Source organism: Strigops habroptila, chromosome 4, assembly GCF_004027225.2.
Source record: "Strigops habroptila isolate Jane chromosome 4, bStrHab1.2.pri, whole genome shotgun sequence".
NCBI lineage: Eukaryota > Metazoa > Chordata > Aves > Psittaciformes > Psittacidae > Strigops > Strigops habroptila.
This window is the reverse complement of record NC_046358.1, coordinates 85,381,635-85,404,132: the sequence shown is the minus strand read 5'-3', so window position 1 is coordinate 85,404,132 and position 22,498 is coordinate 85,381,635. Positions and strand designations below refer to the sequence as shown.

General features: G+C 44.8%; 1 protein-coding gene across 6 annotated transcripts in view; it reads left to right on the top strand.

Moving 5' to 3' along the window:
* The window catches only part of ARHGAP17 (Rho GTPase activating protein 17), a 45,145-nt gene that overhangs the window by 9,354 nt on the left and 13,293 nt on the right, over positions 1–22,498 (top strand). For all 6 annotated transcript variants that reach the window (XM_030481650.1, XM_030481654.1, XM_030481651.1 and 3 more), the window contains exons 2-9: positions 12,788–12,827; positions 16,841–16,945; positions 17,760–17,836; positions 18,929–19,040; positions 19,232–19,308; positions 20,031–20,142; positions 21,109–21,177; positions 21,334–21,415. In XM_030481650.1, coding sequence (XP_030337510.1) covers positions 12,788–12,827; positions 16,841–16,945; positions 17,760–17,836; positions 18,929–19,040; positions 19,232–19,308; positions 20,031–20,142; positions 21,109–21,177; positions 21,334–21,415 — 674 coding nt within the window. The remainder of the gene's footprint in view (positions 1–12,787; positions 12,828–16,840; positions 16,946–17,759; positions 17,837–18,928; positions 19,041–19,231; positions 19,309–20,030; positions 20,143–21,108; positions 21,178–21,333; positions 21,416–22,498) is intronic.

The following is a 22,498-nucleotide window of genomic DNA, read 5'->3' as shown; positions in this document are numbered from 1 at the left end:
TGTAACGTGACACTTGGAATCTATGAAAGCAAATGTATTTCTTAGATACTTGCACGGTATTTTTAGGCTATGATAATGAATCTGTGACCAGAACTGCTCTTCAGAGGTCATCGTATTAGCAAATGAAGTGCCAAATATAGAGAGGTTTTTAGAAGGTGGTTCAGTAAAGAGCGTCTTGGTGTGTTAGGAACGTGTTCTAATATTATGCACTGTTTCCAGAAGGAAAGGTTTCATAACTTAAAAGAAATAGGTCCATTTTTGGTGGTGTAGGAGAACCTCCAGCCCACTGTGTTGAGCCTTGCGTAAGGCAGCAATTACCTGTCTCCATTTGCCACAGCTCTGCTCTGAAACCTGCGGGAGTTTAATACTGGCAATTAATAAACTGGGTAAGGTGGGGCTGACCTCTGGTAATTCAGAACCGAGGAGCTTCACGGCACTTGGTGACACATCGAGTGATTTGAACAGCTCACTGTGCTTGATTACCTCATTTGCAGGGCTGCCTGATGGTTGCAGGTACCAGTCTTGACAGGAAAGCTAAATTTGATCCTCGCCGACTGTCACGCTAAAAGCAGCACTTGGTGTCTAGACAAGAAAGAAATGGGGAACTCGCATGTGTCTTTTTTATCTGCAACGTTGCTTTGTTGACTGAATTGGAACATGGTAGTTAAAATGTATTCCTTAGGAACCAGATAGCCTGAAAAGCTCCAGTTTGTCATGGCTGATGGAAGCCTGTCGGGATAGTGGTGCATCTCCGCTCGGACAGTGCCACTGTCTCCACAGGAAGCGCGTTCAGGAATACGGGGTGAGGTCACGAGTTCTTCTCCTGAGCGAGGTGGAGCCTATTTTTCCTTGACACAGACTGTTTTCTTGTGAAGTTAATTGCATTGCAAAACGACAGGAACATCCTGGAGTGAATCAAATAAGGATGCATAATATACCAATCAGTTTCAGGGGAGAAGGATTGATGAAGGAAGAGGTTTTTCCTTCTGTCTTCAGAGTTGTCCTGTGCCACAAATTGCTGGAGTGAGTTTCCGTACAGATACACTCACTGGCTGTATTGGCTGTTTCTCAAGGTGCCCAGGGCACTTCCAGAGTGAAAATTAATAAAAGGACAACTGTAACTTGCACAGAGGAGGTGGGTCATTGCTGAGAGCTCTAGCGCTTGTTGGAGCATGTCCCTTGTGGCATGCACGTGTACACACGTCCTTGGTGACGGAGTTAAGGCTACAGAGAAGTGCTTCAGCCAGTGACAGGAAAATGAAGTTATGAAGGTTGGCCTTTCTTAGAAGATAAATCTCCTTGCATGCAGATTGGGAAGTTGTGGCTGTGATACGGCTTTGCAAAGTGCAGTGGTTTACTCAAATGCAAACCTTTTGGGCTTCTATGAACTAACTGTCAAGCAACACATAGGAAATGTTAATCCGCCTGATTAAAAGTTCTGTGTTCTCTAGAAAACGAAGGTGGAGTGGTATCATTTTCATGCACAAAAATAAAGGTGTGAGCTGAACTGGTGCAGCTTCTGTTTCAGTGGAGCGTTTAACTGGCTTGTGTTGCTGTGAGCTGATTTAATACGCAGATTAAGTGTTCTGAGCTGATGTTTTTTGTAGGAATGGAACAGTAGGGTAAAGTAATCCTGGATTTGTAACAGCAGGTCCAAGTGTGTGCTCAAGTGCAGCTGCAGGTTGTTAAACCTTGATCAGAATATTAGTCTGGGGCTTGTATTTCCTTCTCGGAAACCTAGCGATAGAGTTAACTTTCAGTTTCATGTTGGAACAGCAAAAAGCATCATGTGCAGCACATGGCAGGGTGGTGATGGTGTGGGGCTGCATGTTACACACAGTAGCAGGGTCTGTATGCACTGTATCTGAGCAGTATAAACCCAGACATGTATAGCCAGTGCCTTAAACCCAGTAACTGGATGAGTCATCTCAGTTGAGGGCTAATTGTGGGACTCAGAAACTGGCTTTCCTGTTGGTGAAACATAATAGAGGGTTCAGGCATTAATTGTTAATCATGGCTGAAATCAGTTCAGAGTCTTCACTGGGAAAGAGGAGGCACAAAGAATGATCCCTATTTTGTCACTAGCCTGTTAGTTTTATATAACTTCAGGTGCCTGAATTCCCTTATACTTGTTTTACTGTTATTTCGAAGCTCCCAGCTCCTCCTGGCATTCTTACTTTCTATTCCTACTTCATTGTTCTGCCTTTTCTGTGTTTCCTTGTTTTGCTTCTTGTGTTGATTCAGTCTGGTTCCTTTTCAAAGGCTTTCTCTTGCCAGTTTCGTGAATCCCCAGGCTTAAAATAGACCTGTCTGGACAGCGGATTAAATTAAGAACAGCGTTACCTTTGGCGCAATGTTCATTTCTGGATTGGAGTTTCTGACACTTAGGCAAGGTAATGTGTAGCTGAAAGGTCCTGCCAGAGTGCTAAAAAGCAAACAAATATGCAAAAACCACCCAGGTTTATTTTTTTTAGTGTATTTTGCTCATTCCTGTATTGCACATTTTTCCTATTCAATCATGTCTGTGCTGTAAGAAGTTTGTCTTTGCAGAAGGCAGTCCTGCTCCTTGGAGGCTCTTCCAGTGCTGGAGAATGCAGGACTGCTGGTGAAAGAAATGATAATATTTAAGAGTGGCTTGAGTTAGTGGGGCAATCCATCTGGTTTGTGCCTAGATGGAAAGTGGTGGCTTGACTGAAAGTTCAGGCTGTGTTTGAGGATTATTTTGGTGGGTAGTTGAGTTCTTTTTCCTTCTTAAATGTGAAGGAGTTCTCATGTCATCAGGTGGTTTGGCAAGAGACTGGTCCTCGCCTAAAACTAGAAGCTGCCAAACCCACACGTAGGAAATTCATGAGCCATTCTCTTACCTAGAAACATCAGCTGCTGCCTTAACTCTGTGGTCAGGGCGTACAACTGCAGCAGTGCCCTTGCTGCCAAGCCTCTGTTCCCTAGTGCCCTTCCATTTATTGCCACTGGCACAGAGTGCCCAGAGAAGCTGTGGCTGCCCCATCCCTGGCAGTGCTCAAGGCCAGGTTGGACACAAGGGCTTGGAGCAACCTGCTCTAGTGGAAGGTGTCCCTACCATTGGAACTGGATGAGCTTTAAGGTCCCTTCAACACAAACCAGTCTGGGATTCTGGGATGCTTTGCGCTTGCACAGCTGATCTCGGCTGTGAAATTAACCTGACTGAAAAATGGGGTTTCTTCCAACCAGGTTAGTTCTCAGCCAGGTCAGTCCTTGGAGCTGGTGACTAGTGGAGATGCTTGTGCCAGGCCCAGGGGGATGTGAGGAGCTGAGGGTGGCAGGAGGGAGGACACCACAGCTTTTTTCAGCAGCTCAGCCAGCTGATGTCACCTTGTGGCAGTGAAATGTTGGCCCTAGGGTGCAGTTTCATGACAGTTTAAGCTGCTCTCAGGTAGCTCAAGGGGACAGATTCCCCTCTCCTGTACTGGTTCCAGCTCCTGCCTGAGGACAGGGGTGGTGCAGCCGTGGAATGGCCCAGGACAACAGGAAACCAGTAATTTGTTGCATGTAATTCCAGCCAGAGCTGCCTGTGTCTGCCACTGGTACAGGGGAGAGGTATAAGGACCTTACCTGAACTTGTGGAAGGGGAACTGCTTCACATAGTGCTCTTGAAAGGAGCAAGGATGTAGGGATGAGGGAGGGATCCAGCATCTGCTCCTTACCATGGGTTTGATGTGGTGGTGACTGGAGCTGGCACAAGAGGAGTTGTGGAGGGCTGGGGTGAGCAGCTCAGCAGAGCCAGCCCGACAGGGAGGTGGCTGCAGGCACCTTTATTGCTGCTCTTCAGCCAGGTTAATTTTCAACCAGACCTGGTGCTCCGGTGGGACTCTGGCTGCTGCAGCACAAAGGTGGGATTCCCAGTCTGGCACCAGCTACATTGGTGCTGGCATGCAGGGATTGTAAAACTGCACCTGGGGTTGAGGAATGACAAATTCAGTAATGATTTTGGTTGCTTTCTGTTCTGCTGTCTCTTACATCAATGTCATACCCAGCTAATTTTAGATAAAGCTATTCTACATCAGTAAAAGGTTGTTGCTTGCTTGGAGGAGGGAAAGACCTTGTGTGAAAACAAACTTGTTAATATAAATAAATAGTGGGCAGTTAAATATTGAAACCAATTGTTTACTAAGACATGGTGTAAGGGTGTTTGTGTACATTTTTTAATGAAGTATATCAATAACTTGTTTGAAAAGTTCAAGTTTTGCAGTAATCTTTAGTAGGGTGCACTTAGCATGGGAAATATAAAACTTTGGTGTGAGCTAGCAGGTTAGCAGTAAGTATTTGATTTGCTGGGACAGTAGTCAGCTGGAAGCACTTAATTGTAAATTGAATTTGTAACCAGAAGTTAAAAGCTCTCAGTCATCAGATTGCTCACTGAAACATCACTTCCTCCATCAAACAATTGCTTTAAATCCAGTCCTGCATTTAAGCCACAAGTGTAGTTTTGCCGTAAGTTCAACTTAGATTTATCTGTAATTCAGAGTGTGTGTGGCTCAAGTATCTGTCTAGAGCTGTTAGGCTTAACTGAACAGTATCAAACTGCACCATATTTGGTTTAATTCTCAGCATCTAGCTTGGAAACCAAGTGTATATTTTACAAGGAGGGTTGGAGCTCTGAAGGGCGGCACAGGGCCCTGCTGCAGTCACTGCACCTCCGAGAGTGGCCCTAAAATAGGATTTGGCTTGAGCCATGGTTGTTCTAAACAGCTAAATTTACTGCCCCGCTTGGGAGAGAGGAGCCTTGGATCCATTTCACTGAGGAAGGAATTTCAGATCCCCTAATGTGAACAGTCTGTCATGGGTTTCCCTGCAGCGGCGAAGGAGCAGCCTGCTTTCTCTCCAAGATGATTATCTTTAGTCTAAAGCCTGGCCTGCCTTTAATTAGAGCAGGCAGGCTTCATGCCTCAGCACTGGGTGAGGAGATTATCAGAAACATCAAAGTTGCAGCTTTTAGACTGAGGCACCGAGCAAAGCTTGATGGAGGAACTCAATGGGGAAATGAAGGAGGAAGGCACGGAGCAGAAATCTTTATCTGTTTATGGAGGCCTGAATTGGAGTTGTGCAGCTCCTGGGTTTCTGAAGATACACATCTTGATTAATGAAACATTTTGGTGCCTTGGAGGAGATGCTCCCTTTTTTAAAGCACTTCTAAAGGATTAGTAACTGTGTCGGTTAAACTGAGTTAGTGACTTGAGTGTCACTTCAGTATGAAAACTGGTTCTGCACCAAGGACTGTCCATGGGAAGTGAGCTGGAGGGTGTCTCCTCTGCTGTGATTTCTGCTACTGCTGCTGAAGCAGCAGATTGCCAGTGGAAGCATTTTAATACTTGTGCAGAAGTTTGTTGTTAATTTGGGTGGAGAACAGGGATAAATAGGCAAACTCAAAGTCTAACTGGTGGCTGGTATGAGTGGTGTTCCCCGTGTACTAATATCGAAAGTGGTGATAGTCATCTGACAGTCACTCTGAAGTGATTTTAAATGGTTAAAAATAACTCTGAGAATATTGGTACTTACCCAGGGTCATGCTGGTTTCAACCACACAGAGGATCCCTGTTCATCACCTTTACACAGTATGAATTCTGAGCTTTTTGAGTCAAAACTGGATTAATCTGGGGCTTGTGTGACATAATGAACTTGGTTTCTGTGGTACTTGGCCAAACACGTTTCTGCTGTGGCTTGTCTTCAGAGTGCTGTGCAGGTGGAACCAGACTCCTGCAGTATATCCACCAAGCTGAGTATTGCCACAGGCTGCCAAAGGAAGCAAAGTTAATCCTTCGTAATAAAGTGGGTTTGAAAAGTGGCTTTTAATATATGTGTTTATGAAGGCCACAGGTGTAGGAAATAAGAAGTTCCCTGCATCACCTTGATTTCTTACAGCCAAAACCAAGCAAAAAGGAAGGAAGATACTGCTATAAACACTGATCTATTTCACGTTTGGATACTGACTGCAGCAGTCACTTAAGTGTACAGTAAATGGTACCCAGGAGCTTCCTTCTTGAAAAGGCATCACTGGTTTGTTTCTGGTCTTGTTCAGCTGTTTCAGCTCTTTCACCAGATTGAAGTTTTCATTTAGTTTTAAAACTGACGTATTTGATAATTCGGTTCCATAAACTTGGATTATAAAATACAGGGTTCATCCAGCCTGAGAGAGAAGGCTGTTCCTGGAACTCAGCATGACGTCAAATGGGGAAAGCTGAACCACCTTTGAGTTGTATTTTCTATTAAGTCTCTCTTATTGAATGTTAAAAAAGTAAACTTTTTAGAAGGGAAATTGTCATCTAATTCTGGATTCCTTGTTTTGGAACAGAGCTGCTGATTCTTTCGTTTTTCCTGGCAGCAAATCCTGCCTATTGTATGTGGAAAGCAGGCAGGATGTGCTGCCAGCCCGGCAAAGGTGCTCTGAAGTGTTAACTCGCCAGCGGAGCTAATCTGGTTACTCCTGGTAACAAACAACTGCTTTGTTTAGGGAAAACCAGACAGCAAGGAAGGCTAGCTTTAACTGTGGCTCATGTTTCAGGTGGATTCTCCTTGCTTCCACTGAAATCTTTCCAGAAATCAGGAACGTGGACGTGTTTTGTCGTGAGCTGCCCTCCCGCAGCATCACCTTCCGCCAGCTCCACCTCCCATCGCAGTGTATGAGTCAAGGTTTCTGTTTCCACTTTGACATCTGAATTGAGTCACTTGTTCTGTTGTGAATGTCCAAGGTTTTATGGCTCTGCAAGTCAGGTTTGCTCTTGTTGCTTCCTTGTTAGCCTTTTAGGAGTGGAAGTTTCTACTGCTTTGACCTGCTTTGGAGATCAGGCCCTGGGTCATGGCTGGTGCCCCAGTGGTGGACAGAACCCTGCTGTGAAGCCAGTGAGATCTCAACCATTGTATAGATGAAGCTTTATTTTGTTAAATCTCCAGTGCTGGTTTAATAGAGCCTCTTCATTTCATACAGGGGAATGTAGATTCTTTCTCTGTGGCAGATAAACACTTTTATCTCAGGAATTCTCATCTGCTGTTTCCACATGTACAGAGGAGGCTTCTGGCCTGGAAGTGCGAGGGAGCTGTACCGTGAAAAAGTGAGGGGATGAGTTTTAAACCTGTGGGGTGAGAGCTGTTCTGCACATCCTGCTCTGGGCTGAGCCAGGCAGGAAGCTGAGCTGAAGGGCCTTTCCCGAAAGGAGGAAAGAATTAAAGCAAGTGATGCCATAAAACACTTAGAGGAGGCCAATTGGGGGCACACGTAATACGTTCTAAAATGTCCCTGTAAGCTAAGGTGTCTACAATAAAAAATACAGTCTTCCCACTCCCAAAGCTCTTGGGTTTTTGCTTGGAGCGAGTTAAAGGTAATTACTGGTGGCCGTGCCATCCCCAAATAGCGAATGGCACCAGCATTGATGTGGCACGAGACATTTCATGTTAAGTACGCTATTTGCTGTCTTGGAAAGAAAAATTGTGTGGAGAATCAATCTGGCAACAGAAAGTTTGTTGAAGATGACAGTTCCTCAGTGTTAGAGAATCAGAAAGGGAGAAGCTGCAACTGCTCAGGTGTCTTGGCTGTCATTCACCAACCGAGCTGTACTCGGAGCCTGACCTGCTCTTTGCTGCTGTCCCACCCCAGAGCTGTGCCAGGTTGTTTGTCCGAAGGGTGAGTTTTTGCAGCTGATTTGGCTGAGAAGTAACTGTTTTGTCAGCTTATTTCCAGTCAGGTTGGCTGCCTGAGCTGGCTTAGGGCTGAACCAGTTGTACCAGTGCAGGAAGGCATGGTGAGGAGATGAAGAGCTCCCACTGCCAGCCGCTCGTGCAGGATGTTGTGCTTGCTCGCTGTGAAAAGCAGTTTGAAAGTACGGGTTTTCCAGAATTCAGTAGTTTTATCCTCTTTGTTCAGTAAAGGGGTGAATATAGCTGTAACAAATGATTGTTCAGGTTTGGGTTTAAAACCAGTCTTTTAAAATGTGCTGCTCAATTTTAATTGGAAATCTTTGTACCAATTGATTCATGTCCAGGTCCTGGTGTCACAGGTATCCTGACCCTTTCTGTAGCAGCAAAACCTCAGTTCTCAGAGACCTTCCTTTTCCCATGGGACCAGCTCCATTCCTGCTTCCAGCGCCTGTGCCAGCCCAGCAGCTCTGCTCTGACCAGCCCTGGGGTGCGATGCCAAGCCCTGTGCACAGTCCAGCATCCCCCAGGCTCCTGCTTGTGCCACATCACGCCAGCACCAGGGCTGTCACCGGAGGTGTTGGGAGGCTCCGTGCGGGGCAGCTCCCGTTTCCCTGCCGCGTGCCGGCGGATCCAGCCTTCCGGAAGCACAGGGATCGCTCCTGCATGAACAGCTCCGGCTGGGGCCTCGGGAGGGGCTGGGGAGGCAGGGCGTGCTTTCCCCATTAGTAATGCCTTGGAGGGACCTCGTTTTGCAACTGAGAATTAACTGTTAGCGCTGGATCGGGTTTAGCTGCCTGGATGTAAACAGCCATAGCTGCGCTAGTCTGGGCTTTGTTACCGGTTTGGGCTGGGCTGTGGTCATGGTATCTGAGGGGGAGCTGCCAGTGGAGGGTCTCCAGCTGCTGGGCTTGACAAAAGCCCCTGGGAACACTCTCTGCATCTAAATCTTCCAATTCATAATCGGTTCTTGATTCCAGAAGGGTTTCTTCATCGCTTCATGCTGCTAGATAGATACAAATAAGACCTAATGAGAGGTAAGGACAGAACTTTAGGTAGCAGTGAAAAAGAAATGCTGTCATTTCCTACAAGTTTGCTACTAAATTAGTTCGCAGAAGGAATTAGCATCCCTTGAAGCTGCCGTTAGATGGAAACTTTAAACTGGTTGTACCTGCAGCTCGGAGACAGAGGCACCTTGGCTGGTTTGTAGCTTTTCCCTGCTCAGTAAGGATGAGGCTGTGCTGCTGTCACAAGGTGGCATTTTCTGTTTCGTGGTTGTGGGCACTGACAACCAATATTATTTAGTGGCTCTCTCTTGGCTTCCTTATTAAAGGTGGAATGTGGGCCTGCAGGAAGGGTGAGATAAATTCCCTCTCTGCATTTCCGAACCTGACACCATCATCATCATCATTGGTGGCTTTTCTGAACCGGCGCTGTGCTGCTGCCACCAGTGACTGGGGGAAATCCATCCCTGACTTCAGAGGGGGAGATCCGGATTTTCCAGCTGAGGCTTCACATCCTTGATAAACCCGTGAGGTGTACAAAGAGGGCCAAAGATAGAGATGAAAATTGGTTTGCACTTCACATGGTGATACATAGTCTGCGGGTAACCATATTTAACATGGGAACAGTTTCTGCTGGCACGTTACTGACCCATCTCTGCTTTTCACTTAAATGGATATAATTTCATAGGAAAAAGGAGGGGGAAGGAGGAATTAAACTTTTAATGAGTCTAAAGTTGTATGGAAGCTCTGTTCTACTATTTGATGGTATTTAAATGGCCAAAGCATCCAGTAACTTTATAGTAGTATAATGAAAGATCAGTTGAACAGAAATATGGAATAATATTAGAAGGAACGTTGTTTCCTCTAAGGATAACTTCTGTAAAATGCATTTTGTGATTCCCAGTAGCTAAAAGTGAGTTTAGAAAATCCTGTAGTAATTTGGTTATTGCCGCTTGGGTGGGAGGTTCAGTGACCTCTCAGGCAGTGGCTGTTCCTGTGACCATCAGCAGCTTCGAGGTTTTAGTGATGTTTACATATCCAGTTGTAAGTACTCGGAATGCTCTTAGAAGTTGTTTTGAATTGTGCTTCCCGGGGTGGCTGGTTTCTTTCCTAAAGCTGCCGGTGAGGGTAAGGTGGTGTCTTCTCTTCTGCTACATCACGTCTTCTCTTTTGTGGTGTCTGGTTTGTGTCACGTCGATGTGTCAGCAGCCAGGGCGAGGGAGCTGCTGAAACGCCTTCGTCTGATCTGACTTTCTCTTTATGCTGAGCAAGGGCCAGAGAGGTGCACGGGGGAGTCAGCACAAGCCTCGTTGTGTCATGTACATGTAGAAACCAGTGGTGGGTTTTTCTTACACAGGTTTCTAGGCACAAGAAGGAAACTGAGCCCTGAGTGTTTGAATCTGAATCTCTGGACCTGCTGGAGTGAGTCCAGAGGAGGCCACGGAGCTGCTGCGAGGGCTGGAGCAGCTCTGCTCTGGAGCCAGGCTGAGAGAGCTGGGCTGGGGCAGCCTGGAGAAGAGAAGGCTCCTGAAAGCGACACCTTAGAGCAGCTCCAGTGCCTAAAGAGGCTACAAGAAACCTGGAGAGGGGCTTTGGGCAAGGGCCTGTAGGGACAGGACAAGGGGAATGGCTTTAACCTGCCAGAGGGGAGATTGAGATGAGCTCTGAGGCAGAAGCTCTTCCCTGTGAGGGTGCTGAGGCGCTGGCACAGGGTGCCCAGAGAAGCTGTGGCTGCCCCATCCCTGGCAGTGTTCAAGGCCAGGTTGGACACAGGGGCTTGGAGCAACCTGCTCTAGTGGAAGGTGTCCCTGCCCGTGGCAGGGGGTTGGAGCTGGATGAGCTTTAAGGTCCCTTCCAACTCAAACCATATACATGAAGGTGGAGAAGGTGGTTGCTTCTCTATTGCTGTGATCTGTTAGAATGGATAATCCCTGTATGCTGTGTGCGTGGCACTGCTGCTGTCCTGCTGCTTTTCCAAGTGACCTGGCAAGCCTGAGCCACTGGCAGTGGCTGCTGGAGCTCTGCTCAACTGCCACACTAATACTCTGCTACGTGCCAATTGCTTTAACTAGAGAACCTTCATATGGCTGGAACTGCCAGGAGCTGTTCTGAAACATCAGTGAAACAATTTCCAGTAGGCTGCTTTATTTATAACCAGCTGCATCTGTGGCTGAAAGAAGTCCCGGGTTTTGCAGAAGACACCTTGAGCTGTATTTTAGCAAGCTAATAGCAGGTAGCTGTGGTCTGCTCAGTTGCTTCCTTCACAGGGCTGCACCCCTCCGTCTGCAGCCTCTTGATCCTGGCATACAGTTGCTGCCTCCATCAGGATGGGATTTTACCCGACAAGTATCTGAATTGGTACCTTTTATATGCATCTCAAATTCAGTATTAGAAATAGAGGTGCTCATCTTCTGCAGTCTGTTGAAGGACAGAAGCCTCTGGCTGCTCAGGAATTGGGTGTAAAACCATTGCCGTGCACAGCACTATGTTCCTACAGAAATATCTGGTAGCTCTGTATTCTGTTGAAGCAGTTAGCTCATGGGTACGAGTTGCCACTTCAGATTAAAACCTGTTTAAGCGTGTGCTGCTATAACTGCAGTATTCTTCCACTGTGGTTCCTCTGTGTAATTTCTGCTGGGGTTTTGCAAGACTTAAAAAGTAAGTAAATAGCTATAATTGCTCTCTAACAGGATATACATTGGATCAGACACAATATTTCTATTTGTGTGGAAGAGAAGTTTCCCAATCCTGTGTTTCCCAAACAAATAAATATTGCAGTGCTGGCAGTTTATTTGCTATCAAAGTATTGAAATGACTTTTGTCTTCCCGAGGTTCTGAGCATTCCTGTGTTCTGGTACTTAATTATTAAACACCTTATGGGTCATAAACAGTTCAAGCAGATAATGTGCCATGAAATTCAAGTCAAATGCCTTAAAACCCCCAAAAAGCCCCACTTCACATGACTGAATATTGCCTTTGGAGGCATTTTACATGTTCAGCTAATGAAGCCTGATCAAGAAAACAAGGTTTCTGTGCATGCCCAGCTTTGCAGTAGGTTATTACACAGGTTGCAGGATCAGAAGGAAGTTGCTGTAGGAGATGAGGAACTCTGACAGCAGCAGGGGGAACACTGAACAGGAAAGCAGCGTACTGGAGTACCTCCAAGGCCTCTATAGCCATCGACGTGTAGTAACAGCGAGCAGCCAAGTGGGAGAGATCATGGGTGAGCTAAACTTATCTTGCTCTGCCTTATCGATCTGGCAAAGGCAGGATAAAGCAGGGTTACAGCAAATGAGTCAACACCAAACAAATCTGTGTCAACGTTAAACAAATCAAAGTTTATGTGTAAGCCGGGATTGGGAAAAGGTGTGGAATTGTATGTGTGAATGTTTGAATTTGTTTGTAACAACTGTTAATGTTTCGTCTGGGAGTATGTGTAAGTATTCAGCTGTTTTTCTGTTGAGATTAGACCTTTACTGGGAATGCTATTAACTTCTGATGATGGTTTAAAGTAACAAATCTTTTATTCTCCTTTAGTATTAAAGAAATCAGCAAAATGAGGTAATGGGAGATTTCTGATGACAGCTGTGTGCATGTGAGGTTGAGGGAAGGTGTTCAGGCTGCCATTTCCACTGCCTGCTGGTTGATAAAGCTCTGCAGGGATAAAATACAAAATGAAGCTGGTTGCCCTACTTTTTCTCCTGTCTTCATGTGCCCTTACACTCAGGTGCATTGATAGCACTACCTGGTTAGAACATGGAGTGAAAAAATTGCTTCAGTACATCTTTGCATTCAAATGAAGTGACTCAGGATCCCACTTCGCCTTGTGTTAAACCGTGTGCAGTTGGAAACGCCATTTGGAGCAGTGGGATGGTGCTGTGGGCCGAGGATTCCGGGAATGTCAGGCTTTCCCAGGCACCCTGTGCTGAGCAAGCCATCTGTGTTTGATGTGCCGGGGCTGGGAGCCAGTGCTCCATCCTGAACACGGAGCTGTTTGCAGCCATGGTCATAACGGGATTATAGCTTCAAGCTGAACTGGTTTTGTTGCTAAAGTGCTTTCAGCCTTTGACCCAGAATGTGCTAATCACTCTGACAATGGTCTTTTTTTTCCTCCCTAGGGCTGAGAAAACAGAGGTACTCAGTGAAGACCTGTTGCAGGTACTGTAACACTATTAATATGTATGCTTTGTCATAGAATCAGCTAGGTTGGAAAAGACCTTTAAGCTCATCAAGTCCAACCATTACCCCAGGACTGCCAAGACCACCACTAAAGCATATCACTGAGGGCCTCATCTACACATTTTAAGTTGCTTTTTGTGAGGTTTGAACCCTCCGAGTTTTGTGGAGTACCTAATGTGGGGGAAAAAGTAATGCAAATGGTGGGGAGGAAACTGAGGGGGTCTTTGCCTGACTTCTCAGCACATGCAAAAACGATGATACACTTTGAGTGGAAGAACTCAGGTACTTCTGCTTCTGAATCTGATCCTATGGCCTGATAAAGTGGAGGAGGAAGAGTCTTGCTTTGAATTAGCTGAAATATCTTATTAAGCTTATGAGCTAATAGTGCTAATGACTTGCCAGTCTGTCTGCTGGAGGAGGATGAGCTGGGAAGAAGTGATGATCAGGCACAGCTGGTTTCTGTCTTCATTTCTGTTTCTCTTCAAGAGGTCAACTTGGGCCTTAAGAGAAGTGGCAAAAAAACTTGCCAAGTGCTTGCTGATAGATTTTTCTCTGGGAGTCTGGAATTGCTTTAAATAAGTGTGCAAATGCTGCTTGTTTAGCTTGTGATACTTGTTCTCAGATTTATCACGCTGACATTTGATGTGTTTGCAGACTTGTCAGCTTTTTGCAAGCATGCCATCTAATCAAACACTGCTTCCATGGTGGGATTTCAGTTGCAACTGTTAGATTAACAAGGTTGAGTCATTACATCGAACAAATCTGACTGCAGACTTGGTCTACATAGTTTTCTTCCTCTGGTTACTTTGTGAAAGACTAAAAATAAAGAGGCAGAACATGCATTGACGCAGAGGTGAGGCTGGGTGCTCCGTGGGACCTCAAGTGTCATGGTTGTTTCAAATAGATAACGAAGCATCTTGGTATGCTGAAGTTCAGGACCTGTACATGAAACACAAAAGCCAAATACATGATGCAGATACTTTTATTTCAGCCTTTTCCAGCTGTTCAGATTAAAGTAGATGAGAGAATGCAGCAGCCTGAAAACTTGAATTCAGCACAAGCACATGAAATCATCTTGAGTAATGGCGAAACGAGCTGACCCGAAACACTTTGCCCTGCTTTTCAGGGGGCTGCTTCACTTGAACCACAAATACCTCCCCAGCTTGACAATACTGGCTTTAATCCCTGAAGAGATGCGTGCAGTGAAATGATGTAAAGGATGTTAAAACACCTCGATTGCCTCTGAGAACCCGTCTGTGTTCTTGGGTAGCTACAGAATAGTAACAAGAAATGAAAGCCAAAAGCACTGCTGCGTGTTGCCAAAAAAATTTTGCAAGCAAGGCTTTCCCAGGCCCAGAGCAGCCCGGCTACACCCAAGTGGAAGAATTTACTCACTTGTTTGTTTGCTCTTGGGGGCTTGTGGAGGGGAGGAAGGCTCTTATCTAACCAAAGGGCTGAGAAGCGCGGTTCACTTTACAAACATGTTTCACTGTGTTCTTCTTTATATTTAGCTCCAGCTTTGACACAGGATTGCCATGACTCTTCCTCTGTTTTGTGGAGTGCAATGCTCCATTTCAAGTATCTCTGTTATATGTGTTCCTGTCTGAAGACAAGGAATATAATTCAGTACTCAAAAGGCTTCTACAATAGACCCACTTTCTGGCATGCCCCTGTGGCATATAATAAAGCAATTGTATGATGTTTTGTACACTGAAGATGCCCTGGGGGTACAGACAGCATGGCCTGTGGGTCACATTTTCACTTCAAAGGTAGCTTAATGGAGATTAATGTCATTCATGGTTCTTCTAACATCTTTGACCTCAAAAACAGATCAGAAAGGAGAGTACATTGTGAAGTTTTGGGGTCACGTTCCTCTTATCAATCTTCTGCCCTTTAAGCTTGGCATTCAGGCTGCCTGGAAGAGGCTGTTGTGAATACGTGTGCTCCAGAGCCTTTCAAAGGGGTGTAAGCCACCGTGCATGGCTGTGTTAGCCTGCTGGGGTCCGTAAGATGGTTCAGTTACAGGATGTCCCTGTTTCGTGTGTGAAAAACCCCAACTGTGCTCAGTATTTTAAGAAGTCTTCACTACGGGACCTTGCAAGAATAAATGCAGACCACAAACAGCACGTTCTTGTTCATGTATCTTCACATGGACCGAATTCTGAGCTTGTTGATACATGCTCTGTAAAGAAAAGGCAATGCCTTGTGCTTTCAGAGCAGCTTCTCTGCACCTTACTCCGGCATAATAGATTTTTACTAAGGTTTTTGAGCACCTCAGCTTGGATTCATCTTGTAGCTGTCAGGAGCTTTTAGTGCCTCATGTAACCAGTGAAACTTCAGTCTTCCTACATGGGACCTTCAGCTCACCAGCCCTCCTGTGCTGGTTCTTTTTCACCTTCCCTCTGGCCTTGCAAAGGCTGTGGCTGGGTGGCACAGCCCCAAGGTCCAGCTTTGGGTGCTCCTTGAGGCTGCAGCTTTGCAGAGCTACTGCTCCCTTCCTCTGAAAGGAAACAGAGAGCCTGGGCCAACATGTGCTTGTGCATCAGGACGGGGCTCCCTCATCCAGCAGCAGTGATGCTGTGCTGATCCACAGCAAGTCTTGTCTGTTCTGTGCCTCCCTCCACTGGCATCTTCTTCCTTGAGCTTCTCCCAACCCACACCCTGCAGGCTCCTCTTCTGTTGGATCTCTGTCCCTTTCAGCAGCTCTAGTTTTCACTCTCTGCTCTTGTTGGGACCCAGTTTCATCCTTCCAGTTGTAACCACTTTAGGGATACACATATCCCAGCATAGTAGCACCGGATAAACCTGTTGGGAGGAAAAAATGTCATTCTCACCTGAATGTGTCACATTCTGAATGAGAATTTATAGCATTTCATGTTCATTAGAACATGGCAGTCTGCCTCCTGGAGAAACCAACAGTGTATCTCCTGCTTTAAATCCATGGGGCATCATAACTTAGCACTAAAATTGCTACTCTGACAGCTAATCTGTATTTATGATTGATAGGAAAGCTGGGGGGAATTACCGCCCTGCCGAAAATGTAATAGCAGTGATTTTAGAGCTGTATCAAAAACTAGAAGCGGTTCAGACTATTTCTACAGATGAAATCTCCTTTTTTTCCCCTTGCTTTTTAACTAGAAGCCATTCCAAGGGCCTCCTTTTATTCTTGGTGAGTCATCAAAATGCAGATAAACCACATTCTTTCGGAGCTGTGCATGGGGAGCTCGCTGCCATAAGCAGTTCTGTCCCAGTGCTCATCACTTGCTTTGCTTTTGGTGTTCTTTGAAATAAAAGAGATAAAATTCCATACTTAAAATCCCTTAAAAGAACAGTTTATTAACGTCACATTGTCTTTGTCATGTTCGCAGTCTATGTATTGAGCCATGTTTCGAATATACTATGATCAACAGAACTCTTGTTTGTGCATTGCTCTGTGCTTTTTCATTCCACATCCATTTTGAATCCTATCAATCTTTCCTTGAAAATACTGATTTGTAGCATGTACGAGTTTTGTCCTTGTGTTTAATGGCCAGAGAAGGAAACACCATAGGAAGCAGTATGTAGATTTGGTGCAGTGTAAAGGCACAGTCACATATGTCTTTAGCCTTCTACTTTACAAGGTCACAAGCAAGAAATGAGAGTTTTCCCGCAGTTTTCCTCCCTAAATTAATGTCTTGGATATCTGCATGTGCTGTTAGATGGCAAATATCAACCTGATTCTCTTCTGCTGAGACAAAAAGTAGGGGCAGCATTTGGGAGCTCTGACTGATCTACTGTGCCACTGAGGGAAAAAGAAAGCAATTTGATCTCTTTCCCAGCATTTCTGCTGTCAGGCACTTCTGCTGAGCAGCTGAAGTCGTACGCTGTAGAACTTGAGAAACATGCAAGAACTAAGTGTGGGACAGGAGGAAGTTTTCTGCTGAGGCCAGGGAAATAACTTCTGTTTTCTGTTTTGTTTTCTCTTCCTCCTCTCTCCCCCCTGCCCCAACTAGATCGAGAGACGGCTTGACACTGTGAGGTCTGTTTGCCACATTGCACAGAAGCGGTTAATTGCCTGTTTTCAGGGCCAGCATGGTACAGATCCTGATAAAAGACATGTAAGTACAGTTGCCCTTTGGCTTCTCTTCTGAGACCAGTCTGAATATGGTCTGGCCTGAGACTGACCAGCTGCTGTGCCTCCAGTTGTCCAAGGGGAGAAAACCCAGTAAAATCATCTCACGTGTTGTTGTTAGATGGTAAAATGCTAGCTGTAATTCCCCACCCAAATATACCAGCACAACCTTGGAGTGCCTTAGTAGTGTCAGGACACTCACTTGGTTCTGCAGTGCGCTGAGTACTTACAGCTTTCACAAGACCTGACTAAGAAGAGCAGATACTCTGCAGCTCTGGTCAAGCTCCTCATAGTTTGCATTCCCTTTGTGCGCTGGCATCTCCAGTTAACTGTAAATGTTTTCCTGTACACGTTTGATTTCTGCCCCTCCTTAGCAAAGCTGTAGGTAGGTTTTTGTAAAGTGTTATAACCACAAATAGCATTCAAGTCTTCTCCTTTATTGAATAATAGAGACCTCCTGAACACACAGAATGGACCTCTGCAAGGAGGCAGGCGCCAAGCTAGGTGCTTAGGTCTCCAGTTAAAGCTGTTTACTTGTCTGTGACAGTAGTTGAGATACATTTTGGGCCAGTCATTCTAGCTAATGCTGAGAAGAAAATGCTTTTCAGAGTACCTGAGAACAGGAGTCTTGAGGCTTGAAACTTTTTGTGACTTGGTGTTTTCTTAAAGTCAAAGAATGAGCTGTGTATGTGTGTAATAGAAACCATATGGAAGAAGAGAAAAATCTTAGAGGGGATGTACTGGGAAAGCTGGAAAGGGTGAGTAGCACTAAGCTGAGCATTGTTCCTTCTGTTCCATAGAAAAAACTTCCTCTGACAGCTCTTGCTCAAAACATGCAAGAAGGCTCTGTCCAGCTAAGTGATGAAACTCTGCTGGGGTAAGTACTTGGCTTTATAAGTTGCAGCCTGTGATTTTGTTGCCTGCAGGGCTCTAATTAAAGACTTTGGGTGCACAAAGGCTGTTTTCAATCTAATGAAACTAATATTTCTAGATTCCTTCTTTAACCCAAGGGGAGAAAAAGTGAGCAAGCGTTTGTTTGGGAGTGATTCTGGGGGCAAGGCTTGCTCTGGATTGCATTGCAGAGGTTTCCAGTTCTCTGCTCTCTGAAAAGCTTTTGAAAATGGCTCATGTCCTTGTGGGTTAGTAGAATTATTGTATCCATTTAAAGTTTGCAATTGAGGGTAAATACTGCATTCTGCAGGTTTGCATTAATGGCTTTAATGCCAGTCTGTATTAATAGCTTCTAGTTCAAAATAAAGCCAGTTTCCTTCTCCTGGCAAAGTGCATGTTTGCAACTTCCAGGAAAGTGGCTGAAACAAATGAATGTCAATATACTGAATTCCTAGAGCAAATGTGTTTCCTCGTTGCTGATGGGAATTCTTATGGAAACAGTGGAAAATGACCTGAAAAACCTTGGTGCGCATTTTTGTGAGCTCTTGCGGGAGATGTAAACATGGATAAAAGTCTTACAGGATGGGGTTTTTCCTTAGAACAAGCTTAAAACAAAGGTCAGATCATGGCTTTGGAACCTGAGGCTGCTGCATATGTGGCTGCTTGGCATGGTGGTGTTAAGACTTTTTCACATTAAAGGGGCTTAGGAGAAAAGGAAATGCTGCATTGAGCAATTTTCCTGCATCTGGTGAGGCGGAAGGATGGGCTTTGAATAAATACAAACTTCTCTGCCCTTAGGGCTGATGTAGTCACCTGGATGAGCTAAAGCCTCCACAGATGTTGTAATGGCTAAGGAATTTCAGAAGACAGAGGTTTAATAACACTCCTTTGCCTTTCCCACATTTGCTCATGACAGCATAGAGCATCTTGGGTTTGTGCCATTAAGTAGTGCCTTGCTTTGTGCAACACACAGCTTTCCAAAAGGGTAGAGGACAACAAAGGGCCACCACTGTTTTGTTTGAATCATTCGTATTTAGTCAGTAGTAACTCACATTAAATTTTCCTATAATTCTTAAAGGAAAATGCTAGATACATGTGGTGATGCAGAGAACAAACTGGCAATGGAGCTCTCTCAGCATGAAGTACAGATCGAAAAAGAAGTCTTAGATCCGCTGTATCTACTAACAGAGGTAAGTCACCTCAGCCTGCCTGAAGAAATACATCTGGATTTATGTATAGACTGAGCAAAAGGGGTTTATCTCACTGCTAAGAACTGTTCTAAGGAGTCATGCATTAGTGGTGGAATGTGGATAAGAAATCTACAAACTGTAGTTTATTACAGTACACAAAAGTGAGTGTAAACCTTGACTTCTCCTTCTAGACAGAGATCCCGAACATTCAGAAGCAGAGGAAACAGCTTGCAAAGCTGGTGTTGGACTGGGATTCTGCAAGAGGAAGGTAAGAAATCATTTGAATTACTAAATCCTTTTCCATTCATGTGAACTTCTCGTTGGCACCTCATGGCGCCTGAGCTGATGCTGGCGTTTGCTTCTTAAATGCTCCTGTGTGCATGTCGATACTTTGCTGAAAAAAGGTGAATTTACATTTAAGTGACTCAAAAAAGGACTCATGACTACTAGATCCAAAGAGAATTAAGATTTTAGAGCTCTTACATGCCTATATATAATTGGAAAAATGCCCAAAACTCAGCTTCTTTCTGGTTCACTTAAGTTGTCAACTTAAATAATAGGACTCTAATTTTGTAACCATGCTGAGTACTTTTACAGCATTATATTGAACCATCTCATTGGCAGGGTCCTACCTTGTCCAACTTACCCTTAAGTCTCTTTAAATGTTCTTAAACTGTGGGGATAATTTAAGTAGCAATTTCTGGGACTGGTAGTTCCAATATATTATACACCCATGTTAGACTGTGGCCAGTGCAGCATTTCTTGTGGATTTTCATAGTTGTGTAGCTGTTTGTGAATTATGCCAGCATGTCATACCTGGTGAGTTGTGAACACCTAAGTTCTGCTGGAAAAACTCTGAAACTTGGGTTTGTTTCCTGTCAAAACTTGGGTTTGTTTCCTGTCAAAAGAAGCCAATTTCAAGGGAGCCATAAATGCAGTTTCTTGTTTAATATCGGTCTTCAACAACTGACCAAAGCTTTTCTTCCACAGGTATAACCAAGCCCACAAGACTTCAGGAACAAATTTTCAAGTGCATCCTTCGAAAATAGAATCACTAAAGGAAGAGATGGATGAAGCTGGAAATAAAGTAGAACAGTGCAAGGTATGACAGGATGTCTCTGTCCTTCACACGTCTCTCATGAGCAGCAGTGGCAATCAGAATAGGGCTGTTCCTGGAAGCCTTGCACATGGAGCTGGCTCATTACTGCAGTCACAAATGACATGGCTGTTAATAAACTGTGTGTCTTAAAGGTGTATTATATCATAGAATGGTTTGGGTTGGAAGGGACCTTAAAGCTCCTCCAGTTCCAACCCCCTGCCATGGGGTTCCAACACCTTCCACTAGAGCAGGTTGCTCCAAGCCCCTGTGTCCAACCTGGCCTTGAACACTGCCAGGGATGGGGCAGCCACAGCTTCTCTGGGCACCCTGTGCCAGCACCTCAGCACCCTCACAGGGAAGAATTTTAATGAAGATAATTAATGCTGGCTGATGTGTCTGAATTGCTTTAATTTAATGAGGAACTTTCTTGATTTAAGCTGGGCATTTTACATTGTTTTCTGTTTCAATCTGAGACAGGAGGATGAAGAACTGTGTCTCAGCCTTGACTGAAACACTCAGGGTGTCTGTGTGCTCAGGCCACTGAGTAGCTGTGCAGCATGAGCTACCTGGGTGAAATTCAAGCTGCTGCCATAAAAGGAACATTCTGACTCTTACAGCTCTGAGCAGTTGCCATTCAGTTTCACTTCTTGATTGTCAAATACTACAGTTGAGCTGAACCACAAAAAACCTCTTAGTAGTACTTGTATGCAGGGATTGGCTGTAAATAGCATACTGCCATACAGTCCAGTTGTTACTTCAGTGGGCAACTGCTTTGCTGTATGAAACAGGCATTTTGAATAGATGTTGCTTGGAAGAATACATGTAGCAGAGTAGGAGGTTTACTGGCTTCCTGTGCTGCTGAATTGACAGCTCAAACCACAGACAAAATAACGATACATACTTTTCTGTAGAAGTTGAAATGCCCCTGCAAATCTGATGTCCTCTTTCACATTCTTCTCTTTTCCAAAGGATCAACTAGCAGCAGACATGTATAACTTTGTGTCCAAAGAAGGGGAATATGCCAGATGTTTTGTTATGGTGAGTAGTTTTTCCATCCGACTTTGCAGCACGTACGTGCATAGACACTCAATCCTCAAAGATTACATTTTGTGTGCTAAACCTTCTAGTCTTGTATTATGTGCTCATCAGAAGCTAATGCTCTTTTTGTTTTTAAAATGTGGCTTCTGTTCTCAGTTATTAGAAGCACAAGCAGATTACCATAGAAAAGCATTAGCAGTCATAGAAAAGGTCCTACCCGAAATTCAAGCCCATCAAGGTAAAGTAACCTGTGCTCTGGCTGATGCTTCTCTTGCCTGTGCCACCTATGCACAATATTCTCCTCCTTTATCTTGATTCTCTTGCATGCAGACTTATTTAATAAGGCCATTTTGATCTACTTACCAATTTTACATTCCCAAGCATAATTCCATCTTTGTGTTCTCTGGAGTTCTCCAGCCATATTTTAACACACTAATAAAATCCTGAGGATCTGTCTGATACCCAAGAGAGTGAAGGAAGGATTTTCCTATTTGTTTGCACTTCTTCCTTAACACCATGTGATCTTTTGCTGATTCATACCTGGCGCTTCAGGCCAGTGAAAGTTTCGTTGTGATTTAGGAACTTCTTTGGGTCCTTGCTTCTGGGAAATTAACACAAAAACGCCCCTTGTTCTGAGGAGCTTGACTTTCTCCCTTCTTTTATGTACTCCTTTTCTTGGTGCACACTGTACTACAGCCAGCTATGTTTGGATTATTGGGTTGAATATCAGCAGCTAAGAAAAGCTTCAGTTCTTCCCCATGCTTCTAAACATTGTCAGTGGGAGTTCAGGTGTATCATACTGGTTTGGTGTTGAAGTTGCTCTCCTAAACATTAGCTCTACTGTCTCTTAATGAGCATCTTGCTGAAAGATGCTGTAGAATATCTGTGCTTTGTCAACCTGATGGGAGACAGGGCAACGCAAACACATGATGCTCACACAGCATCAGGGCTGTGTTACGGCTCTGTGCAAGGTTCTCTGTTCACAGATGTGACTGCTTTAAATGTTGTTGTCTCTTAGCTGCTTTGTACAAACTTCCCATACGAACAGATTAGTCTTCTTAGGTGGAATAGGTGTCACAGTGTCCGAGTGGTCCAGGGTCTCAGGGTGGGCACTACTTCAGTCATGTTTCTAGCTGTAAATTACTGAGACTCTGAACAGTTACTAAGATTTCTCATCCTAATGTTTGCTGTAACTTGCAAAACTGGGGAAAATGACATGTGCTCCTGGTGGTGTGTTAATGAAGGAGAGGAACTAAAGCCTTAGGAGGGGTGTAGTTGATGTGGGTAGATTGAATCTTCTGCAGGAGCGCAGTGTGTCTCA